This window comes from Bos indicus x Bos taurus, chromosome 26 (assembly GCF_003369695.1).
Source record: "Bos indicus x Bos taurus breed Angus x Brahman F1 hybrid chromosome 26, Bos_hybrid_MaternalHap_v2.0, whole genome shotgun sequence".
Lineage (NCBI taxonomy): Eukaryota > Metazoa > Chordata > Mammalia > Artiodactyla > Bovidae > Bos > Bos indicus x Bos taurus.
In genome coordinates, this window is record NC_040101.1 from 18,940,436 (window position 1) to 18,961,058 (window position 20,623).

The following is a 20,623-nucleotide window of genomic DNA, read 5'->3' on the forward strand; positions in this document are numbered from 1 at the left end:
ATATTAGCAAATCATATGCTTGCCCAAATAAAGGACAACATTCTCTACAACACGCACTGTCGACAGGGGTGATATTATGCCCAGAGGCTAAAACTGGTACTTGGGAAGATATTGTTTAGTCGGTAAGTCTCGTCTGACTCTTTTGTGACCCCATGGACTGTAGCCCCTCCAGGGTCCTCTGTCCATGGAATTCTCCAGGCAAGAATACTGGAGTGGGTTGCCATCTCCTTCTCCAGGGGATCTTCCTGACCCTGAAATCAAACCCACATCTCCAGTATTGGCAAGCGGATTCTTTACCATGGAACTACTAAGGAAGCCCACTTGGGAAGATGAAGAATTTTAAATATTAAAGATTCATGGCCTTACAAAGGGCCACATTACATGAACAGATATTCAGATACACAGTATATTCATGGTATTAACATTTCCTGGGGGATAGAGGAGCAATTAGAAAAAAGTCTTAAAAAGTTCCTTAGTGGGGTGAGAACAACGAAAAAAAATTATTGAGAGGCACTACTGCACAGGAAAACAACAAATTGCAGGCTTTTTAACAAAGATCCACAGTATCAAGTACATACTAATAAAATTACTAGACATGCAAAGAAACAATGGAAGAGAACAGAAAGCCTAGAAGTTGACCTGAATTTGATTCAACATGCAATGAGAACTCTAGAATTCTGTGGAACAGTGTGACATATTCAGATCAAGGTGTTAGAAAGATCATTCCAGAGTGGAGAGAAGGATGGTTTAGGTTGGGAGAAGAACAGAAGAAGAAAAGGCTACTAGAACCATCCAGATTGAGAAACATGAAGGCTTCCAGTGGTGGTGATGAAAGCAGGAAATATTTAAGTGGGAGGATTGTTAACTCTCAGTGACCAACTGGATGTGCAAGAAGATAAAGAGGGAAAAATGAAAGCTCATGCTGAAATGACTAGCATTGTCAAATTTAAGGTTTAAAGGACCCTGGATTAGAAGTGCCCAGTAAATACTAAGGAATATGAATTTAGAGCTGGAGGGAGGTCTCAGTGAGAAACCCAAGAGAATATAGCTGTGGTCACTGAAGTCACAGGAGTGATAACATAGGAGTGAGCCAGGGGGGTAAGTGGAGAAGAAGCCTGAAGAGTCCAGGCAGCTGAAGGATGGGCACAGGAGGAAGAAGGCCAGAAAAAAGAGAGTAAGCAGGCAATGGGGTTGAAGAAAAAAGTGCTGAGTTGTCCTCTGCCTTTCCCCACTGGCACAGATGTTCCCCCAAGGTCTTGATATTACAAGGCCATGAGAGAACGTCTTCATTGCAATAAACTTGGCAAATAAAAGAGGAAGGACCATCTCTACTACTCTTTCCTGGGATTCAATACTTCTAGACATATCAGTATAACAAAGTAATCCAACGTCTTTAAGAAGATATTTTTAATTCCATTAAAAAATAAAAGAATTAAATGTAAGAAGAAAATAAGAGTCAAAAGGGAATTATGTAAATATCTTCTACATTCTATTCAAATACCTCATGTGACAAAATATAGTAAAGTGGACAAAACTGTAAAACAGGAGGCAAAGGACCTCTTATTTCTCAAAGCCCTAGAATCACTTCCAATCAAGACAGAGGAAAAGCCAAGGTCTTTACTCCGCCTACAATGCCCTTACTGATCATTCTTCTGTCTCCCTCTATAACCATATGCACCTCTCTCTCTCCCCGACTCAAGCAGAGAACACCCAGGCAAAAAGTCACAACAGCCCTGCTAGTCACTATCAACTTACTCACCTTATTTATCGAATTTAACACTATCTGAAATTGAGATATATGCATTTACTTGCTTCTCATCATCCCCACTACAATATAAATTCCATACAAGCAAGAACTTGATCTCTTAATCATGGCTTTTTTTCCCAGCACCCAGGACACTGCCTGATTACTACAGCACTCGAGAAAGATCTCTTGAGGACTTCCCTGGTGGTCCAGTGGGTTAAGAACCTGCCTGCCAATGCAGGGGACGTGGGTTCGATCCCTGGTCTAAGATTCCACACGCGGTGGGGCAACTAAGCCCGTGTGCCACAACGACTGAGCTTGTGCTCTAGAGCCTGCAGCTCCAGAGCCTGCACGTCTAGAGGCTGTACTCTGCAACAGAGCAGCCACTGCAATGAGAAGCCCACGCACCACGACTAGGGAGCGGCCCTCACTCGCCGCAACTAGAGAAAGCCAGTGCACACCAACAAACACCCAGCACAGCCAAAAATAAAGGAGAAAATAAAAGATTTGTTGAATGAAACCCGTAATCAAGTTGAACCTCTTTGTGCCATCGTGTGTAAACTGGGGATAGTAATCCACAGCTGTTCTGTCTACTCTCTATACAATGAAATGAATAGTGCATGGTAAAGCACTTTATAAACTGAATCACATACAAGGCGGTGGTGGTGGTGGTGGTGGTGAAGGATGTTTCCTGACACAGTAGAAGGGAGCTGTGTGGCAAATATACAAATAAACACAAGAATCTTAATGATCACCCAGAGAATAAATGTTTAGTTCATAGTTAGCTGCTCATTCCATTTTCGTTTATAACAGAAAATACACCTGAGAAACGTTTACCTATGTGATATCCAAATACCTGAACGACTCTACTCAAGACTGCAGTCGTTAGGAAAGAAATTCTTAACACTGAGTTAGCTCCCTTAGAAGCCATAAAAGCAACTTAACTTCTGAAAAAAAATTAAGAAGAAAAGATTAAAACTAAATTTAGTGTTGCAGTGCAGTGAAGTTGCTCTTTGCGACCCCATGGGCTGTAGCCCGCCAAGCTCCTCCATTCATGGGATTTTCCAGGCAAGAATACTGAAGTGGGTTGCCGTTTCCTTCTCCAAATATAGTGTTATGGGTTGAATAATGTCCCCCCATTTCATGTGTTGAAGTCTAACCCTTAATACTTCAGAATATGACTGTACGTGGAGATGGGGGTCTTTAAAGAGTTAAATGAAATAAAATGAGGCCATTGGGGCGAGCCTTAATCTAATACAACTGGTTTCTGTATGAGAAGAAGAAATTAGAACATAAACACATAGGGGCTGTAAAGACACAGGGAGAAGACAGCCATCCACAAGCTACAGAGAGAGGCCTCATAAGAAACAAACCGTTACAACACCTTGATTTTGGACTTCTAGACTCCGGAACTTCAAGAAGACACATTTTTGTTGTTTAAGGCACCCAGTTTGGGGTACATTGTATGGCAATGCTAGCAGACTAATATGCTTAGTTGTCTTACAAACCAAGAGAAGAAAATCTTTGAAAAAGCACTTCATAAAGATGAAGTAAACAAACTAAAATAATCCTTATACATATTTATTTTACTTTAATCACTTATATTAAAACATTAACTTTAATTAGAACTAAGTACAATTTTAAGTTATCAGATTTTTAAATCAATCCAATTTTCTCATCATCTCTCACATTCTTGCTAAGGGAACCTATCTTTTGCGAGCAGGGAAAGTTTTATCTAGTACAAAGTACAGAAGAGAGGAAGTTACATTTCTTTCCTGAATTTAGGCCCATGGTGGATTCTGATTTTTCTTTTTAATTAATAGGCGTGCAACTTAAAAAGTAATTGCATCAGAGTCATTGACATACCCCGACTCAGCTTCTCAGGCAACTACCCATGATAACGTAAAACAAATACGCAGAACTGCAGGTCATCCTACTTCCAGACTTCAGGTGAAATTCTTATGAGACTCGGTACCACCGGTCTTGCAGTGGGAGGCTACACTATGGTCTAGGAGATGTGGCTTCCAAAAGTGAAGCAGCTAGGGAGGAAACAGAGGCAGAAGGGTCCTTATAAATTCTCAACTTTCTTTATAAATTTGGACCCCAGGGTCGGAAATACAGTCGGTTTACATGCCCACACCTGACTCCTGTCGCTCACAGTATGGTAAGCTCAGATCTTTCTTCATCTACACTTTTTTAAATTTTAATTTTTAATTGTGGTAAAATACATATAAAATGTACCATCTTCATCAATGTTAAGTGTATGGTTCATTGTGGTGAAATATATTCACACGGCTGAGCAACCAATTTCTACAGCTTTTTCATGCCGCAAAACTGAAATTCTACAGCCATGAAACAGTAGCTGCCCGGTTCCCCTCCCCTCAGCGCTTGGCAACCGGCAATCTACTTTCTACTTTAAGGGCCTCATTCAAGTGGAAACGAAGTATTTGTCCTTTGTGACTGGCTTATTTCGCTTAGCATAATGTTCTCAGTGTTCATCCTTGCCATAACTATGTCAGAATGTCCTGCATTTTCAAGGCTGCCTTAATAGTCCACTGTATGCACACACCACCCTGTGTTCATGCACTCACCTGTGAATGCACACTACGGGGCTTCCCTGGTGGCTCAGAGGGTAAAGCGCCTGCCTGCAGTGAGGGAGACCAGGGTTCGATTCCTGGGTCAGGAAGATCCCCTGGAGAAGGAAATGGCAACCCACTCCAGAATTCTTGCCTGGAGAATCCCATGGACAGAGGAGCCTGGTAGGCTACAGTCCATGGGGTCACAAAGAGTCAGACATCAGACATGACTGAGCGTCTTCATTTCTTTCTTTCTTTCCATCTAGGTTGCTTCCATCTTTGGGTATTGCCACAATAACACAATATCTTCAAGATCCTGCTTTCAATTTTCTTGAGTATATACCCAGAAGTGGAATTGCTCATCTGTATCTGTCTGCTCCTATTACCTTCTAATTACTAACAATTTTAATGTCAATATCTTTAAATTTATATTCTTAAGTTTGCTAATGGTGGGTGGAGATGAAAGTCAGATACATAGGAAGAGAAAGCTAAATATTCTCATAAGACACTCAATGCAAAGGACCCTTTATATAAATTATTAATTGAGTTCCTGGAGGGGAGAAGTGTAATATATCCTTTTAAAACTCTGGTAATAAAGGCTATGAAGCCTATCTCAGAAAAACATACATATAGAAACACACATCCAAATACACTGATATAATTTCAGGACATCCACAAGTCCCTGAAGTCCATCCATGAACAATTCAGCTTAAAACCTGCAAACTCTGAAAGACCCCAAATCAGATTTCAAAATTCTGATAAATGCTAAATATCAATAAATACCATCCAAACTCAAAAACCACATGACTTGGGTCTATATTGTGAGTCAGGAATCCAACATACCTTCAAGTCCATCATTAGCCAGCCCTACAAGCAAAACAATGGAAGCTGTTGCATGTCTTTGGCACAAGCTCCTAAAGACGACGCATTTAATGCTGACTAAGGTGTGTGGGGGAAGCAATAAAAAAAAAGATGTGACAATCACTGTAAAGATTGGCAAGTATAATAAAGGATCGAATCTGACTCACGAAATCTGTCTCGAGTTTTCCCATCTCTTGCTTGTAGCTTCTCATCCTGTTGCTGTACATTCCTCGACTTTGGGGAGGTATCTCTCGGACTTCCAAATCCATCTGTTCCAGCTGGAAGGGTGAGAGAAAACCATGGTTTAAACCATCTGCTTACTCTTCACATGACTTGACGTTGAGAGCTGAAAGGATTTAATTCCAAGTCCTCATTTTACAACCTGAGGAGCCAGGCCCAGGGAGCAAACTGCCTGTGGTCAAGTGAACACTGGGACCACTTCTGTGCTCCATTTTTCTTAAGGTCAATAAACAGTTACTGAGGACTTGCCAAGTGACACACGGAGTGCCAAAGTGTTTACTCTGTCAAGAATTTTTAAAACCATGTGCATTAAGCCAAACGCCCTCCATGAGAATGATTTTACTGTCTGTGGAGTATCCTGTCATCCAACCCAAACTGGTCTGGTCTTCCGACCTCAAACCACTAGGACTATGAGAAGATATACCAAACCATGATTTCTACAGTTACTCAGTTATTTGGTGAAAATTCTCCTGGAAAGTCTTCTGATTAGGATACAACCAATATGTGATCGTGACCTCCAACCTCATACTTTATAAACAGGTGGATATGGAGCTAAATGGATATAGTAACATATTAAATTACACATAGCTCAGTGAAATCACAGCAGGGCACTTTATAACAACCTGGATACAACACATGAGCATTTCATGGGAGGCAATACTGAAATAGTATGATGATTAAGAAAACAGGCTTTCAAGTCAGACACCTGCGTTCACATCATAGGCTCCACTGCTCACTAGTCATGCAAGCTTGGACAGGCTTCTTAACTTCTCTGGGTCTCACTTGTCTCATTTCTAAAAAATAGTATGTCTTTTAATAGACATCTATAAAGATTAAACAGGGTAATTCTTATAATGTGCTTACAACAGTGTCTTTTACTTGGTAATTACTCAACTAATGTGAATAATAGGAGTGGTGATTACTGATGATGAAACAGAAAGACAGCAAGCATGATGTAAGGTATCAAAGATAGCTTATTTCTACTTGGCATTAAAAAATAAAAACCAACAACTACAAATTGGCTCAGGTCATGTCTAATAAACTCACATCCAAAAATGTTGTCAGATATTTTGCCTCTTAGAGCAAATAGCCCTAATAAATTATTTCCATAAACACTGCACACTTGGCACTAATTCAGCTCTTACTTGTCTGAGTAAAAATAGTAGAACTCAGATAAACAAAATTTTTAAAAAATGTTTCAATTCACAGTCTTCAATTTTTATAAGGGGAAAAGAGTTTTCATTAGCCTTGATTTAAGTAGTAACCATTTAAATTATTGCCATGTCTCAGCATAAATATGAAGCACCAATAAATCAGTTACTCAGCAACACAATTATTTAGAGCACTTCTCTGAAATCATCATTAAGAACTGAGTTTTAGAAAGGTCGAGGAGGATCATCCAGACAAATAACTGCAAAAGCACATGTAAGAGAAAATCTGAGTGTTAACTACATTTTTGTTTCAGTCATTTTATAAAAACATTCTAATTAAAAGTAGGACTTTATTGTTTTGGGCTCCAAAATCACTGCAGATGGTGACTGCAGCCATGAAATTAAAAGATGCTTACTCCTTGGAAGGAAAGTTATGACCAACCTAGAAAGCATATTCAAAAGCAGAGACATTACTTTGCCAACAAAGGTCCGTCTAGTCAAGGCTATGGTTTTTCCTGTGGTCATGTATGGATGTGAGAGTCGGACTGTGAAGAAGGCTGAGCGCCGAAGAATTAATGCTTTTGAACTGTGGTGTTGGAGAAGACTCTTGAGAGTCCCTTGGACTGCAAGGAGATCCAACCAGTCCATTCTGAAGGAGATCAGCCCTGGGATTTCTTTGGAAGGAATGATGCTAAAGCTGAAACTCCAATACTTTGGCCACCTCATGCGAAGAGTTGACTCACTGGAAAAGACTTTGATGCTGGGAGGGATTGGGGGCAGGAGGAGAAGGGGACGTCAGAGGATGAGATGGCTGGATGGCATCACTGACTCGATGGACGTGAGTCTGAGTGAACTCCGGGAGTTGGTGATGGCCAGAGAGGCCTGGCGTGCTGCGATTCATGGGGTCGCAAAGAGTCGGACACGACTGAGCGACTGAAATGAACTGAACTGAACTGAACTGAAGACAAAGAAAAAGGAAACACATGACAAACACTTGAAATGAAACCAGAAACAAGAGTAATACTACTAATTTTATATTATCACAACATTCACATGGCCAGTGTCAACTGGAAGACATGGTAATTATGAGACATGTAGTGTCCAGGAGATTAATACAAATTGTTCAACAGAAATACAACTAATTCTAACAAGTAAAATCATAATGAAGTTCTTTTCCTAGGGTCCTCATCAAAAACACAGTATATAATGATGTGTGTCCTTAATAAGGATGCCATCAGAATTAAGTCAGCTGCCTAGATATGTTAAACAAACAGAAACACGTATCTAAGACAAAACTCTTCATATTAGTAACAACTGGAGATGACCATAAGTTCTACAGGGGTATAACCATGTTTTACAGTTCTTGGTATAGTGAAACTTCGGTTATTAGGAAAGAAGCTTTCTAATATCATCATGTAAATCAATGTCTCCAAAAGGCAAACCAATGAACTGAAACATAGATTTGATGGCAAAGACAAACAAAAACCCTGCTACTGAGAACTTAACAAAAAGCTAAGAAATTAACCCAAGATCCAAAGAATTGACCAGCTGTACTTCCCCGGTGGCTCAGTGGTAAAGAATCTGCTTGCAATGCAGGAGACCCAGGTTTGATCCCTGGAAAGACTGCGAAGATCCCCTGGAGAAGGACATGACACCCCCTCCAGTATTCTTGCCTGGAGAATCCCATGGGCAGGGGAGACTGGTGGGCTGCAGTCCAAGGGATTGCAAGGAGTCGGACACGACTGAGTAACTAAGCATGCACTGTGCATGGTGAGCATATCAACCAGAAGGAAGAAGCGTCTCGGTTGGCAGCTATGGCATACAGAAGTTCAGTCTTCGTACATGAAGGCCAGGAAGCCGGAGGAAAACAGTTGATTGTAAAAAAGAAAGGAAAGAGAAAAGAATTTGGAAAAAAAAACAAACAAAAAACAACTTTCAAAACAGAAGCAAACATGAGAGGCTGAGGAGTTAGAATAAAGCTGCTCCTGCAGAGACAGTGAGATTAGAAGTAACTCTTACAGAGTGTGGGCTTCCCGGAGAGCTCAGCTGGTAAAGAATCTACCTGCAATTCAGGAGACCCAAGTTTGATTTCTGGGTCAGGAAGATCCAGTATTCTTCAGCTTCCCTAATGACTCAGCTGGTAAATGGCTCGCCTGTAAAGCGGGAGACCTGGGTTTGATCCCTGGGTTGGGATGATCCCCTGGAGAAGGTCAAGGCTACCCACTCCAGTATCCTGGCTTGGAGAATTCCAGGGAATGTATAGTCTGTGGGGCCACAAAGAGTTGGACACTACTGAGTGACTTTCACTTTCACTTTTACAGGGTATGGAATGCACAGGCGTTCTGATAGTCAGAAAAGAACCGGAGATGGGCAAGATGGAGCAGCAGCTCTGCAACTTGCTGCCTGAGCACTCATAGACATGAAAGGAAGTGTCTGCGGTGTAATGGGGAGCCACAATCACCTACTCCTCAGAATCCCCCACCTGTCTTGAGCAGCAGGCCTGCCCCATATGGCCCTGCTCCTCAGGCAAATTAGCTTGGAGTGCCACCCCTTAGAGTCCTTTGGAGACATTCATCATGCTGCAAGGCAACTTAAGAGTCTAAGAAAGTTCTATAGAAAAATATCGCTGTTGTCAATGTTTAGTTGCTCAGTCATGTCCAACTCTTTTGCAACCCCATGGACTGCAGCCTGCCAGCCTCCTCTGTCCATGAGATTCTCCAGGCAAGAATACTGGAGTGGGTTGCCATTTCCTTCTCCAGAGGATCTTCCCAACCCAGGGATCGAACCCACGTCTCATGCACTGAATTGCATTACAGGCGGATTCTTTACTCCTGAGCCACCAGAGAAGCTCAGAAAAATATTGGGTTGGCCTAAAACATTCATTCAGGTTTTTCTATAACATCTTATGAAAATATGTGAATGAATTTTTTGGCCAAACCAATAATAACCAAAAAAAGACCCATAATTGGAGAATTCTGTTTAAGCTACAGTTTGCAAACTTGTTTGAACAGGCAACACCAGTTAACAGAAACACACTTTGGAAACTGTAGTAACTATATCAGTACTGAACACCACCAAGTGGTACCCTCCAGTATGGAGAAAAGCAACACCTCATTTAGGACCACAATGCAGGAACAAGAGGAATCATACTTGCAATACCAGTCTTTGAAACCCCAAATTAGGACACAATATATTTCAATACTTTTTGTTACTTGATTTGAGAATTTATTAGTATCAAAAAGTAGTGGCTAAGTTAAAGCTCTGGGTTTAGCATACCTAAGTCCAAATCCTTACAGAAGCACTAACTGGGTGTGGGACCACAAACAAGTTAATTAATCTTTCTAAGCCTCAGTTTTCCCATCTACGAAATGGGAGTAATGATGTTCCTCTGTGTATCTCTCACACTTCTACATGTCTTGCTGCAACACCAAGAATGCAAGGCCCTGATCACTCTTTTCCCAGGCAGGGAGCAATCTGGGGGTCGGAAACAATGTGTGCCTTGGGGCAAAGACCAGGCTTGCTTACAGGCTGCTATAAAGTGGTATCCTTCCCAGGCCCCGCGTTTCTCTCCTATAAGATAATCCACTGACGTGTAGGCATTTTTCTAGGCAAACATGCACAGCCCCTTGGCAACTGGGGCTCAGGGAACTGACATAAGCCTGCTGAAATTTTGGCAGCAGCTTTTGCTGTGAGTAATAAAAGCCTTTTGTCTCTGACGTAGGAATCTAATGTCTTCTATCAGCATCCTTGAGATTGTGGTAAGCTCACTTGTGAGTGGACAAGTAGGGAAAAGCTCGATCCTTAACAGTTTTTGACAAACTGTCCCTGTCTCATAGAGATTTTGTAAAAATTAAATAATATAAAGCAAATAACATGCTTAACCCATGTCTGGTACCTAATACACCTTTAACCAGGGTCAGCTATTTATAGCTATTATGAAAGGTACTATGAAGTGATAAAAATTCCAAGTGGGCATTTAATGAATCACCTTTATTTAGAGGAATAAAATGCCAAGAAGCTATTAAATTCTCTCCAATGTAGACACTGATGAATTCTTAATCATGAGCGCTTAATCAGGTATGCTTCACATTTCTACAATGAATAAATGAAGTTTAGAGGAAGGCATCAGGTTAAATGGCTCTGGTAGTGTTTTAAATGTTACTAAGCCTATACATACCAGTTCTTTTGCTTCTTCGAGCTGTTTCTCCACATTTGCAACCATCTGCTTCTTCTCATCTGAAACAAACAATAACATCAAGGAATTGCTAAGGTTACAGATAAACTTAATATTTAAAAACTTCTATTTTTAGATATCTTTTTTTCCTTTCTGATCAACCAGAGTAAAGGATTAGCATATCAGGCAAATGGCCATATCCTTCTTTGGTGGGTTATGAAACACTGTTAGACACTGATTCTAGGCAATCTGGAAATACATAATCCTGTAGAGTACTGAAGAGATGCTGTAACATTTTTAAGAAAAAACAAAAATTATTTTGCTCTTTAGAAGAGACTGTGTCAACAACAGATTTAGAGGTGGCATGAGGAATCTACAAACTCATGAATTCAATAAATTGGGAATAATGTACTCATGAGTACAACTTAAAAATCACATATTAAAAAAAATTCATATATAACAAAAACCCACAAACTAAAAAACCAAAAGTGACATATGATAATTCCTAAAACTGAGCAAGATCTTACCATCCTTTAAAAAATTGTGCTCTCCTTAAGAGTTGAATGCAATGGAAGAAATATTTGAAGTCAGAACTACTGATTCTAAACCCCAAACCATTATCTACTCATGGTTATGGGATCTTGGGTAAGAAAGAGTTTTTAGCTGAGACTTGGTATATACTCTCTAAACTGGAAATTAAATACATCTACTGGACTCTTTTTAGCTCAAATAAGTTGATGCAAGAGGAATTACTCCTAATTTGTGAAGTGCTAAATATCTACATGTGATTTCTTCAAATCGTACCACAATCAAGCTATAACCCAACCACAACTCTCCATTCTAGGAGACACATGTTCTAGCAGATACTTTTGGAAAAATTATCCTTACCCCCATTCCAAGTCTATCAGCCCATTTATTTCTCCCCAGAAATCACCAGCTCTTTGAAGTTTTTTCTAACCCAACAGAAGAATTAACTACTGGCTTTTATAGAAAATTCCTGTGTCTCTTACATAATCCTCATGATTTATCTCTCACACTCACAGGTCTGATTTATCTTCTACCTTGGAGGCTCTGGGAAGACAGGAACCATGTCCTAGTTCTACAGTCTAGTGCTGAGCCTGATGTATAATCAGTTCTCAAATCATGGTAGTAAAATGAATAAATGGTGCAGTGAGTACAAGAATTTACCAAAGAAGCTATGCTACCAACCATGCTGGTTTCACTTTCGCCATTTAATCCCTCTTCCCCCATTTCATCTTCCTGAAATGTGGCTCTGGTTGAATCATTTGAGCCTGGAAGTCAAGGCCCTCCACATTCCAGACCCAAGCAACTTTTCCAACTGTATTTCCAACTACTAGCTCTCTAGTATGTGCACTGCATGCTATCCATTACTGTCTAAGCAAATTTTATTCCCTGAGCTAAGCCTTTGTTCAAGGTACTAATTAGGTTCTTTGGCTGAATACAACAGAATTGATTCTGGCTAACCTAAGCCAAAAATAGAATTTATTAGAATAATTCAAGGTGACTCACAGGGTCTCATCACATCATGGCAAATAGAGGGGGAAAAAGTGGAAGCAGTGACAGATTTTCTTTTCTTGGGCTCCAAAATCACTGCAGATGGTGGCTGCAGTCATGTAATTAAAAGATGCTTGCTCTTCGGAAGAAAAGCTATGACAAACTTAGCATATTAAAAAGCAGAGACATCACTTTGTTGACCAAGGACCATATAGTTAAAGCTATGGTTTTTCCAGCAGTCATGTATGGATGTGAGAGTTGGACCACAAAGAAGGCAGAGCGCCGAAGAACTGATGCTTTTGAACTGTGGTGCTGGAGAAGACTCTTGAGAGTCCCTTGGACTGCAAGGAGATCAAACCAGCCAATCCTAAAGGAAATCAACTCTGAATAGTCATTGGAAAGACTGATGCTAAAGCTGAAGCTCCAATACTTTGGCCACCTGATGCAAACAGCCGACTCATCAGAAAAGACCCTGATGCTGAGAAAGACTGAAGGCAAAAGGAGAAGGGAGCAGCAGCAGATGAGATGGTTAGATAGCGTCACCGACTCAATGGACATGTGTTTGAGCAAACTCCAGGAGATAGTGGAGGATAGAAGAGCATGGCATGTTGCAGTCCTTTGGGTTGCAAACAGACACGAAATAGTGACCGAATAAAAAGAACAAAGAATCAGTGAAAAAGGTGAGTTCCCAAGCTCAGGGAGGACAGTACCTTGGTGGCTCAGAGAACCAAGGGAGCAGGAATTTACTCACAGTCTCTGCAGAAGGAGAGTCCAAATTCCAATTTCCGGCGAAAATTCACTGACTGTCCTCCCTTGAGTAAGGTATTTTCTTCTTGACCTGGACAGGGCATGGCAGCCTGTCAGTTCCACCAAGACTGGGTTTAGAGAATTTCTCAAAGGAAAATTGAGGAGATGTTCTCAGAAGATAGAACAGAGGATTCTGGGCCTTTGGAAGCAGCAGATGCCCACTGTATCCACTTCCTGCAACTCATTTAGTCTTTCCCCTTTTCTGTCTGCTGAATCCCACTACCCTTCCAGGTGACCTCCCAGGACATGATCTTATCACCTCTGAATTCCTAGACCTCCGCGCTCTACCCTAGCATCCCTGATGGCCATTAGTAATTGGTTCCCTTCAGCCTCATTTCCAGCTCCTTGAAGGCAGGGACCACTCTCGACACATCTTTGTCCTAATTCTGTATTTAGCACAGAGCGTTGTACATGGTAGGTGTGCACTGTGTGTTCACTGAATGAATCCACGAGTCTCATAATTCAGCAACGTATTTGTTACTCACAGAGAATAAGAAAAATTGTAAAAGGTCACCATAGAGTCCAGTTGCTTTTAAACATGGCTGCTCTATTTCATATTCAGTGCTCCCATTTAATTTAGTTTATGTTTTCCAACTTCTCCATCTCATTTTTTGTTGTTCTTTCTCAAGTCTTTATCAAACGTAGTAGAAAAGCTTTTGTATACATACATACATACATATATATATATATAGTACATATAATCTATATATATTTTAGAAACCTTATGAATGTTTGTCTAGCTAAAATATTTATAACATTTTGGTTCCACTTGTTTGACCAAGTATGAATAGGATAGGATGCTAGATTTCTAATTTATATTCACCCAAAACTTTGATGTAGTTCCATTTATTTTGGCATCTAGTATTACTCCTAAAAGTCTAGAAAGTTTATTATCTCAGTGATTTAAAAAAATTTTTTGAATGAGGCTTGAAACTTCTAATCCAATTCTGAGAATATAAAGAAATGTTATATTGTAAAAAACAACAAACAGGAAACTGACGTGCAATACAGAATTATTAACTAAAGTACAGATTCTGTTCAAATTTCACACACACACAAAAACGAGAGAAAGAAAGAAAAATTGTATAAGTGAGGACTGGGGCAAATCTTCCTATTTAGAATGGCAAGTTTCCCTTTATGAAAGAAATAATTAAGACAAACCCATTCTAGAATGATTCGTGTGAATAAAGGACTAGAGTTGGAGACATTAATATAACTCATGTTTAGCTTATTATAAATATAGATGGCCTCATACACAAAACTTTATTAGTAAGTATATATACATGAGTTAGAATACACACATTTTTCTTTGCTGTGTCAGCTAAAAGGGTCCAGAAGTAATAAAACCTCAGTACCAATGTGCGCACCTCGTGTCCAGATCCTGGTTTCTAACACCATTTTTCAATAAAAGGAAAGAGGACTCCTTGGAGAAATAGCTACAGATTCAAGGACTGGTATATGAAAAATACAGGATGATTCTGGAGTATCTTATAATATCAGAAAGTAAGAAAACGCTAATAAGGAGAGAAAAAAAAAACCCCACTGATGGGCATATATCAAAATGACACAAAAGCTAGCTGGAAGGAATACCAATGGTCAAAGCTGCAATCATCTGAGCAGCAAAATAAAGTGGTATTGGAATACAACACAAAGTATAAATGAGTCTGTGCATATAAATGACTGGATTAACAAGTGGAGGAGAATAGACAAATCTCTCTAGAAGAATCATATAGAAGAATTCCAAATAATTTACATAAATCCTCAGCCTTTAAGGGGATGAAGCATGATCCCCTACTCCTTAAGTGTGGGCTATGCATATGATTTCCTTCTAAGAATATGGAAAAGAGGGAAAAGAGTAACTTTACAGTAGGGAAACCTGACAAATACTACCTTAGCCAGGTGGTCAAAGTTAACATCAAGACTGCTAAGTTCCCTTAGAGTGTGAATTCTTGACATGATGTGATGAAAACGGTGGTTTACCTCTGTGGTCTTCCTCTCAAAAACTTATAACCCTAGTCTGATGATGAGAAAAACATCTGTCAAATCCCAACTGAGGAACATTCTATAAAACAGTTGGTCAGTACTCCTCTAAACTGTAACGTCATCAAAAACAAAGAAAGGGCTGTCAAACTGTCACAACTAAGAGGAACCTGAGGAGTCATGACTACTACAAATGATTTGTAGTACCCTGGACTGGACCCTAGAATAGTAAAAAGACACTAGATTGGGAAAAAAAAAATGAAGGAAATCTGAATAAAGCATGGACTTCAGTTAATAACAAGTAGCAACGCAGGTCCTTTGGCGGCAAGAAATGTGTCATATTAATATAAGAAGTTAACAATGGAGGAAACTGGACGTGGACTACACAGGAATTCTCTGTATTATTTTTGTGATTTCTCTGTAAACCTAAACCTGTTCTAAAATTAAACATTTTTTAAAAAATCAATGAAGCTATCACTTGCCGTGCATGTGTGCATGTGTGCTCAGTTGCTTCAGCCATGTTCAACTTTTTGTGACCCCCATGGACTGCAGCCCACCAGGGTCCTCTGTCCATGGGATTCTCCTGGCAAGAATACTGGAGTGGGTTGCCGTTCGCTCCTCCAGGGTATCCTCCCAACCCAGGGATGGAACCTGTGTCTCCTGTATCTCCTGCATCGCAGGTGGATTCTTTACCCACAGAGCCACCTGGGTAGCCCAAGGCTATTACTCAGGTTAACTACATCATTTAAGGGATTAGAATGTGGATATGCGTGAGTATGCCTAACTCAAGTCCTACCCACCCTACTTCACCTCACTCTGCACCTGAGTTCCTGAATTAGGTCTGGAACCATCTCTTCAACTCTAATTTTATAGAACAAAAATATAATGCATGCAAGTCACATAACAGAATTTTAAATTTTCTAGTAGCCACATTTCAAAAAGTTAAAAAAAAAAACAGAAGAAATTCATTTTAATATTTTTTTAATTTATTAATACTAAAAACATTGTCATTTCACTACAGGGCAACAGCTACATTTCAAGTGCTCAACAGTTACACATCAACATGACAGCTCCAGAACCACATGTATGTAAAGCAAACCACAGTATTCACAAATAAAAGCAGACTTTCCTGAATTCTCTTATTACAATCACTTTGCAAAGGCAAGAGAGAATCATGGATGAACGTCACAGCTTCTTCCACACACGGCCATGTCTAGACAGTGCCCAAAAGCCTCCAGGGATGGGGCGTAATCAATTAGCTAGACTAAGCATTTCCTTCCAGAAAAGACACCTATCTCACCCCACCACTTCCACTTCTCTCCCTGACTTCCTCCCTGTTATCCTGAGTTCAGAGTCCAATTCCAAGTTTGTATCCTAAAGTGCCCATCACACATCTCCCTTCAAATGCAGGTGCTCATCAAGAGAGATTCACTCTAGTCTAGCACAGAAAGGAAACAAAATTGAGGGCCAATGTTTCTTTAAGAGTTCAACTAATGTCACAAAGTCTGAGAAGCTAGGTGCTGACTAACCCTACAGGTGTTGCCTTCACCACTGCAGTATCAGTAGTTGCTAATTTACCGTGCACTCTCTTAAGGGAGGAAAAATTGTGCTAGGGTACTATATGCTTTCCCCTTCAAGGATCACAACTAGGTTGTGGCAATGGGGTTTGCGTAACTCAATGAGGTCATGAGCCATGCCACGCAGAGCCACACAAGATGGCTGGGTCACAGCGAAGAGTTGTGACAAAACACGGTCCACTGGAGGAGGAAATGGCAACCCATTCCAGTATTCTTGCCTCGAGAATCCCCTGAACAGTATGAAAAGGCAAAAGGATATGACACTGGAAAACAAGCCCTCCAGGCTGGAAGATTCAACATGCTACCGGGGAAGACTGGAGGGCAATTACTAATAGTTATGAGATGGTTAGACAGCATCACCAACTCAATAAGCAAACTCTGGTTGATAGTGGAGAACAGAAGAGCCTGGTGTGCTGCACTGCATGGGTTGCAAAGAGTAGCAACTCAGCAACTGAACAACAAAATCAGATGCTTTATTTCAACTGACTTTTACAACACTGTAAGGGTGAAACTATTATACACACACCCTGCCTCCAACACACACACACACACACACACACACTGAATTTTCCAGGTGGAGGAGGCAGACTTAGACAGGGCAGGTAATATGCCCAAGTTGCAGGTCTAATAAGCAGCAGAGCTGGGATTCTAAACAGATCTGATGCCACCTGTGAACTGTAACCAAGTTACCATAATGCCTTTCTTGGTATTTCTGACTACAGCTACAAAATGATAGGCTTCACAACAGACCATTTTTGTCCCTGTACATGGTGAGGTAAGCAACTAACTGCAAAGAAACCTTTTGTTTAAGATCCTTCAGGAAGCCTGCCTGATGGCATGGAATTCTCGCCTCTATAAAGTATCTCCCCCTCTTACAACTCATCATCAGAGAAAGAGGAACATCACAATTAGTATTAGTGATGGTTTTCACTCATCCATTTTCCTGACTTTACTCCAGAATACAAATCATTAAAATCAAAGCTCAAATATAGTGCCATAAGAATATTACTTAAGAAGAGACTGATCTATCTTTTGGTCCACAGAGTAATCAAATTTCTTTTTGAAGTTCTAAAATATTTAATCTTTTCTATTCTCTTGGAAGTAACACTTTAACACATTGTACATGCACAGCGGAGAATGAAGTTAGTTGCAATCAATCCAGTTTACTCTAATTCCATTTCAGTAAGTTAATATTTCAGGGACTAAACTGCTTTGGCTGAAAATTTTGCTCCAATTTTTAACCTTCTTAACTCAAGTAATTTCTGGGTCAACCACCAATGATGCCAGGAAGAGATTATAATTACTTTTAATCATACTAGTTCTGCATGGTTGCACATAATCAATTTCTGTTGTCCACAGATATACATCTGAAATGCATAACTACAAAGATATATTTTTCATCTTTCCCTATTTATCAACTAGAAACAGATTATAAAATGAGCAAGTACAAATAATTATTAAGACGGAAACCACAGTATTTTTAAGAATTACTAGCATTTAATTATTCAAGTTAGTAAGCATTTTTCCAGTGCCAGCTATAGTCTCCTTTCAATTCTCATGAAGCTGCTTCTTTGGACCTTACATTACATTGTAGCTGTAGAAATTCGAGGTCTTTATTTTTAACTTACTTAATTCAAAGGTTTCTATCTATGTGGTAAGAATGCTCACATTAAAATATAAAGGTAAGAAAACAACAACAACAACAACAACAACTGTAACAAATCTGTTTTCTTGGAATTGTCTGTCACAATTTTGCACCCAGGAATGACTTTGTTACTTTATAGCATAGCTTCTCAATACCAAAGCTATTAGCCCAGACAAAAAATGTTTCCTCAGCTATAATTCTGACAATTAAAAAACAGCAAAAATCCCACGGAAACCATGAATCCTGATATTCTGAGGTTCTGGGACTGAAGTCAAAGGAAGTAGGCTCCAACAATAACGACAACAAAAATCAAGATGATCTTGGGCGGTGGAGGAAAGCAGAACTGAAGAGAAGAGGCGAGGTGATGTATCATGAAGTGATGAGGCCATCGGCCACTTTCGCCACAACAATCTCCCAGGCAGCAGAGCTCCGTGGTATATGCTACCTTGGTTCTCTCCTCTTGTTCCCTCACTTGGACTCATACACCTCTTTAAGACATCATCCTCCACCTTCTCCAGAACTAACTGGGACTTCAGGAGATGAGTGGGGTGTAAGTTCAGAGATTCTGGCTTCAAGCAAATGTCCCTATTAATAGAAAATAGGTGTGGGGGGGGGGAGAAAAATAAAGAAATAAAGGAAGAAAATTATTTATAAACACATAAGTTTGGGGAGAGGTGGGGAAAGGAACAGAGGAATCACAACTTAGGTCTAGGAGAAATTATTGCTGGCATCAAGGACTGACTGACAAGGTGGAACAATGAAGTTGACCACCAGTTCACAGATAAACTTTACACCACAGAGTGAAGGTAGATGGTTCAATTTCCCTACCACAACTAAGTCCCTGAATAGCAATCTTATTTGCAACTAAATATTCAAATTAAATCTGTATTGAGAGAAAACAAATCCTAAAACAATGTCCTACAGGTGAAAATTACATGATATCATATTTATGTATCTGTTCATTTCCTATCTGCTCATTTCCCTGAGCTCCTTCTAAGTAAATGCCAAGGAAATCAAAGATAGCTCCCACCTTCACATAGTTGACAGTCCAGCATTTAAAATAAGATGTGCTAAAACACAAAAACTCTTCTGAATGATAGCTGTGGGATTTTAAAAGTGAGAAAAATTATTCTGTACCAATTTTTACACATCGTTTCTCAAGAAGGATGAGAAAAAAATAAATGGGCTTGGTGCTATGAAAAATACTAATGATTATAGCAGCTAACATGAAAAAAGGGACTTTACATATGTTAAGTCATTTAATCTTCACATGAGAGATGCACAATTCTTTCCATTTTACCAAGAAATAGAAGTTGAAAGAGGTTAAGAAACTTGCCTAAATACAACTTCTAAGTGGCAGGGCTGGGATTTGAATCCAGGCACCACGGCCCTTAACCCTGTTTTGCCGCCTATAGTAATAACATCGTTACTAACAAAACAACGTTGCTGTATGGTCCAGACTCATGACCTTGGTACGTTAATTCATTCTCGTTGAATAGTCTCACATCTCTGTATTTCACAAACAAAAGTAACAGAAAACCCAACCAAAACGAAGACTCAGAGAAACGTTCCCAAGACTCAAAGGAACTTTCCCAAGGTTATACGAGTAAAAAGGTGGTGGAGTCCAGATAAGAACTCAAAAAAAAAAAAAAAGCTTCAGATTCCAAAGGCTCTGCACCCCACAACCCAGCCTGGGTCCTCCCCTTACCCTCAACCCACTCAACCATTCCTCCCGGAGGCCCCGACACTGCTTCATCCTCCAGGCTCGCGCCTAAGAGACATTCAGGCAGAGTTCCATCGTCCACATCGGAGCCTCCCAACTCTCCAGGACACCCCCGCCCGGCCTAGGAAGCGCCCTTACCAGGTGGGAGTCGGGGGACCCTTGCAATCTTGTTGGTGATCTCTGCCGTGAGCACCGCGAAGTCCTGCTCGTAACCTTCAAAGTCGGACGACATGGCGGGTTCCGGAGTGGCCGGCCCGGGTCGGAGCCTAGAACGGAGCTGAGGTCACGCGGGGCAAGAAAATCAGAGTGTAAGGACCCGGAGAGTTCCCTAGAGAGCGGAGCAGAGAACTGGGGACAGCTCCCAGGCCGACAGCTTCCTGGTTGTTCGTCGCGATCTTGGTCCTCCGGAAGTTGGGCTGGGTGCGTGTTTCAGTTTCCGTTTAGGCTCCAAGATTAAGAAGTTCTCTAAGGAAAACCCCTTCAATCAGTGTCCCCAAAAGCCTAAAAAAAAATTCGTGTTCTCAGGAATCACTGAAAAGCATTTTTTTCCTCCCTCCGCGTTTTGGAAAGCGGTTCCGTTTCCCCAAGCTAGAAGCCAGAGGGACTTGCTTCCCGACGGAAGGTTGATAC

The 20,623-nt window shown here is 40.4% G+C and overlaps 1 protein-coding gene across 7 annotated transcripts in view; it reads right to left on the reverse strand.

The window, feature by feature from the left end:
• VTI1A (vesicle transport through interaction with t-SNAREs 1A) overlaps nt 1–20,573 on the reverse strand; it is a 382,417-nt gene extending 361,844 nt beyond the window's left edge. For 2 of the 7 annotated variants that reach the window (XM_027528863.1, XM_027528867.1), the window contains exons 1-3: nt 20,132–20,553; nt 10,750–10,808; nt 5,349–5,459 (exon numbers count right to left, since the gene is read on the reverse strand). In XM_027528863.1, the coding sequence (XP_027384664.1) occupies nt 5,349–5,459; nt 10,750–10,808; nt 20,132–20,225 (264 nt within the window). In that variant the 5' untranslated portion in view covers nt 20,226–20,553. Of the gene's footprint in view, nt 1–5,348; nt 5,460–10,749; nt 10,809–20,131 lie in introns of all 7 variants that reach the window. The other 5 variants (XM_027528861.1, XM_027528862.1, XM_027528866.1 and 2 more) reach the window with 5 other exon arrangements.
• Nucleotides 20,574–20,623: the final 50 nt, after the last annotated feature.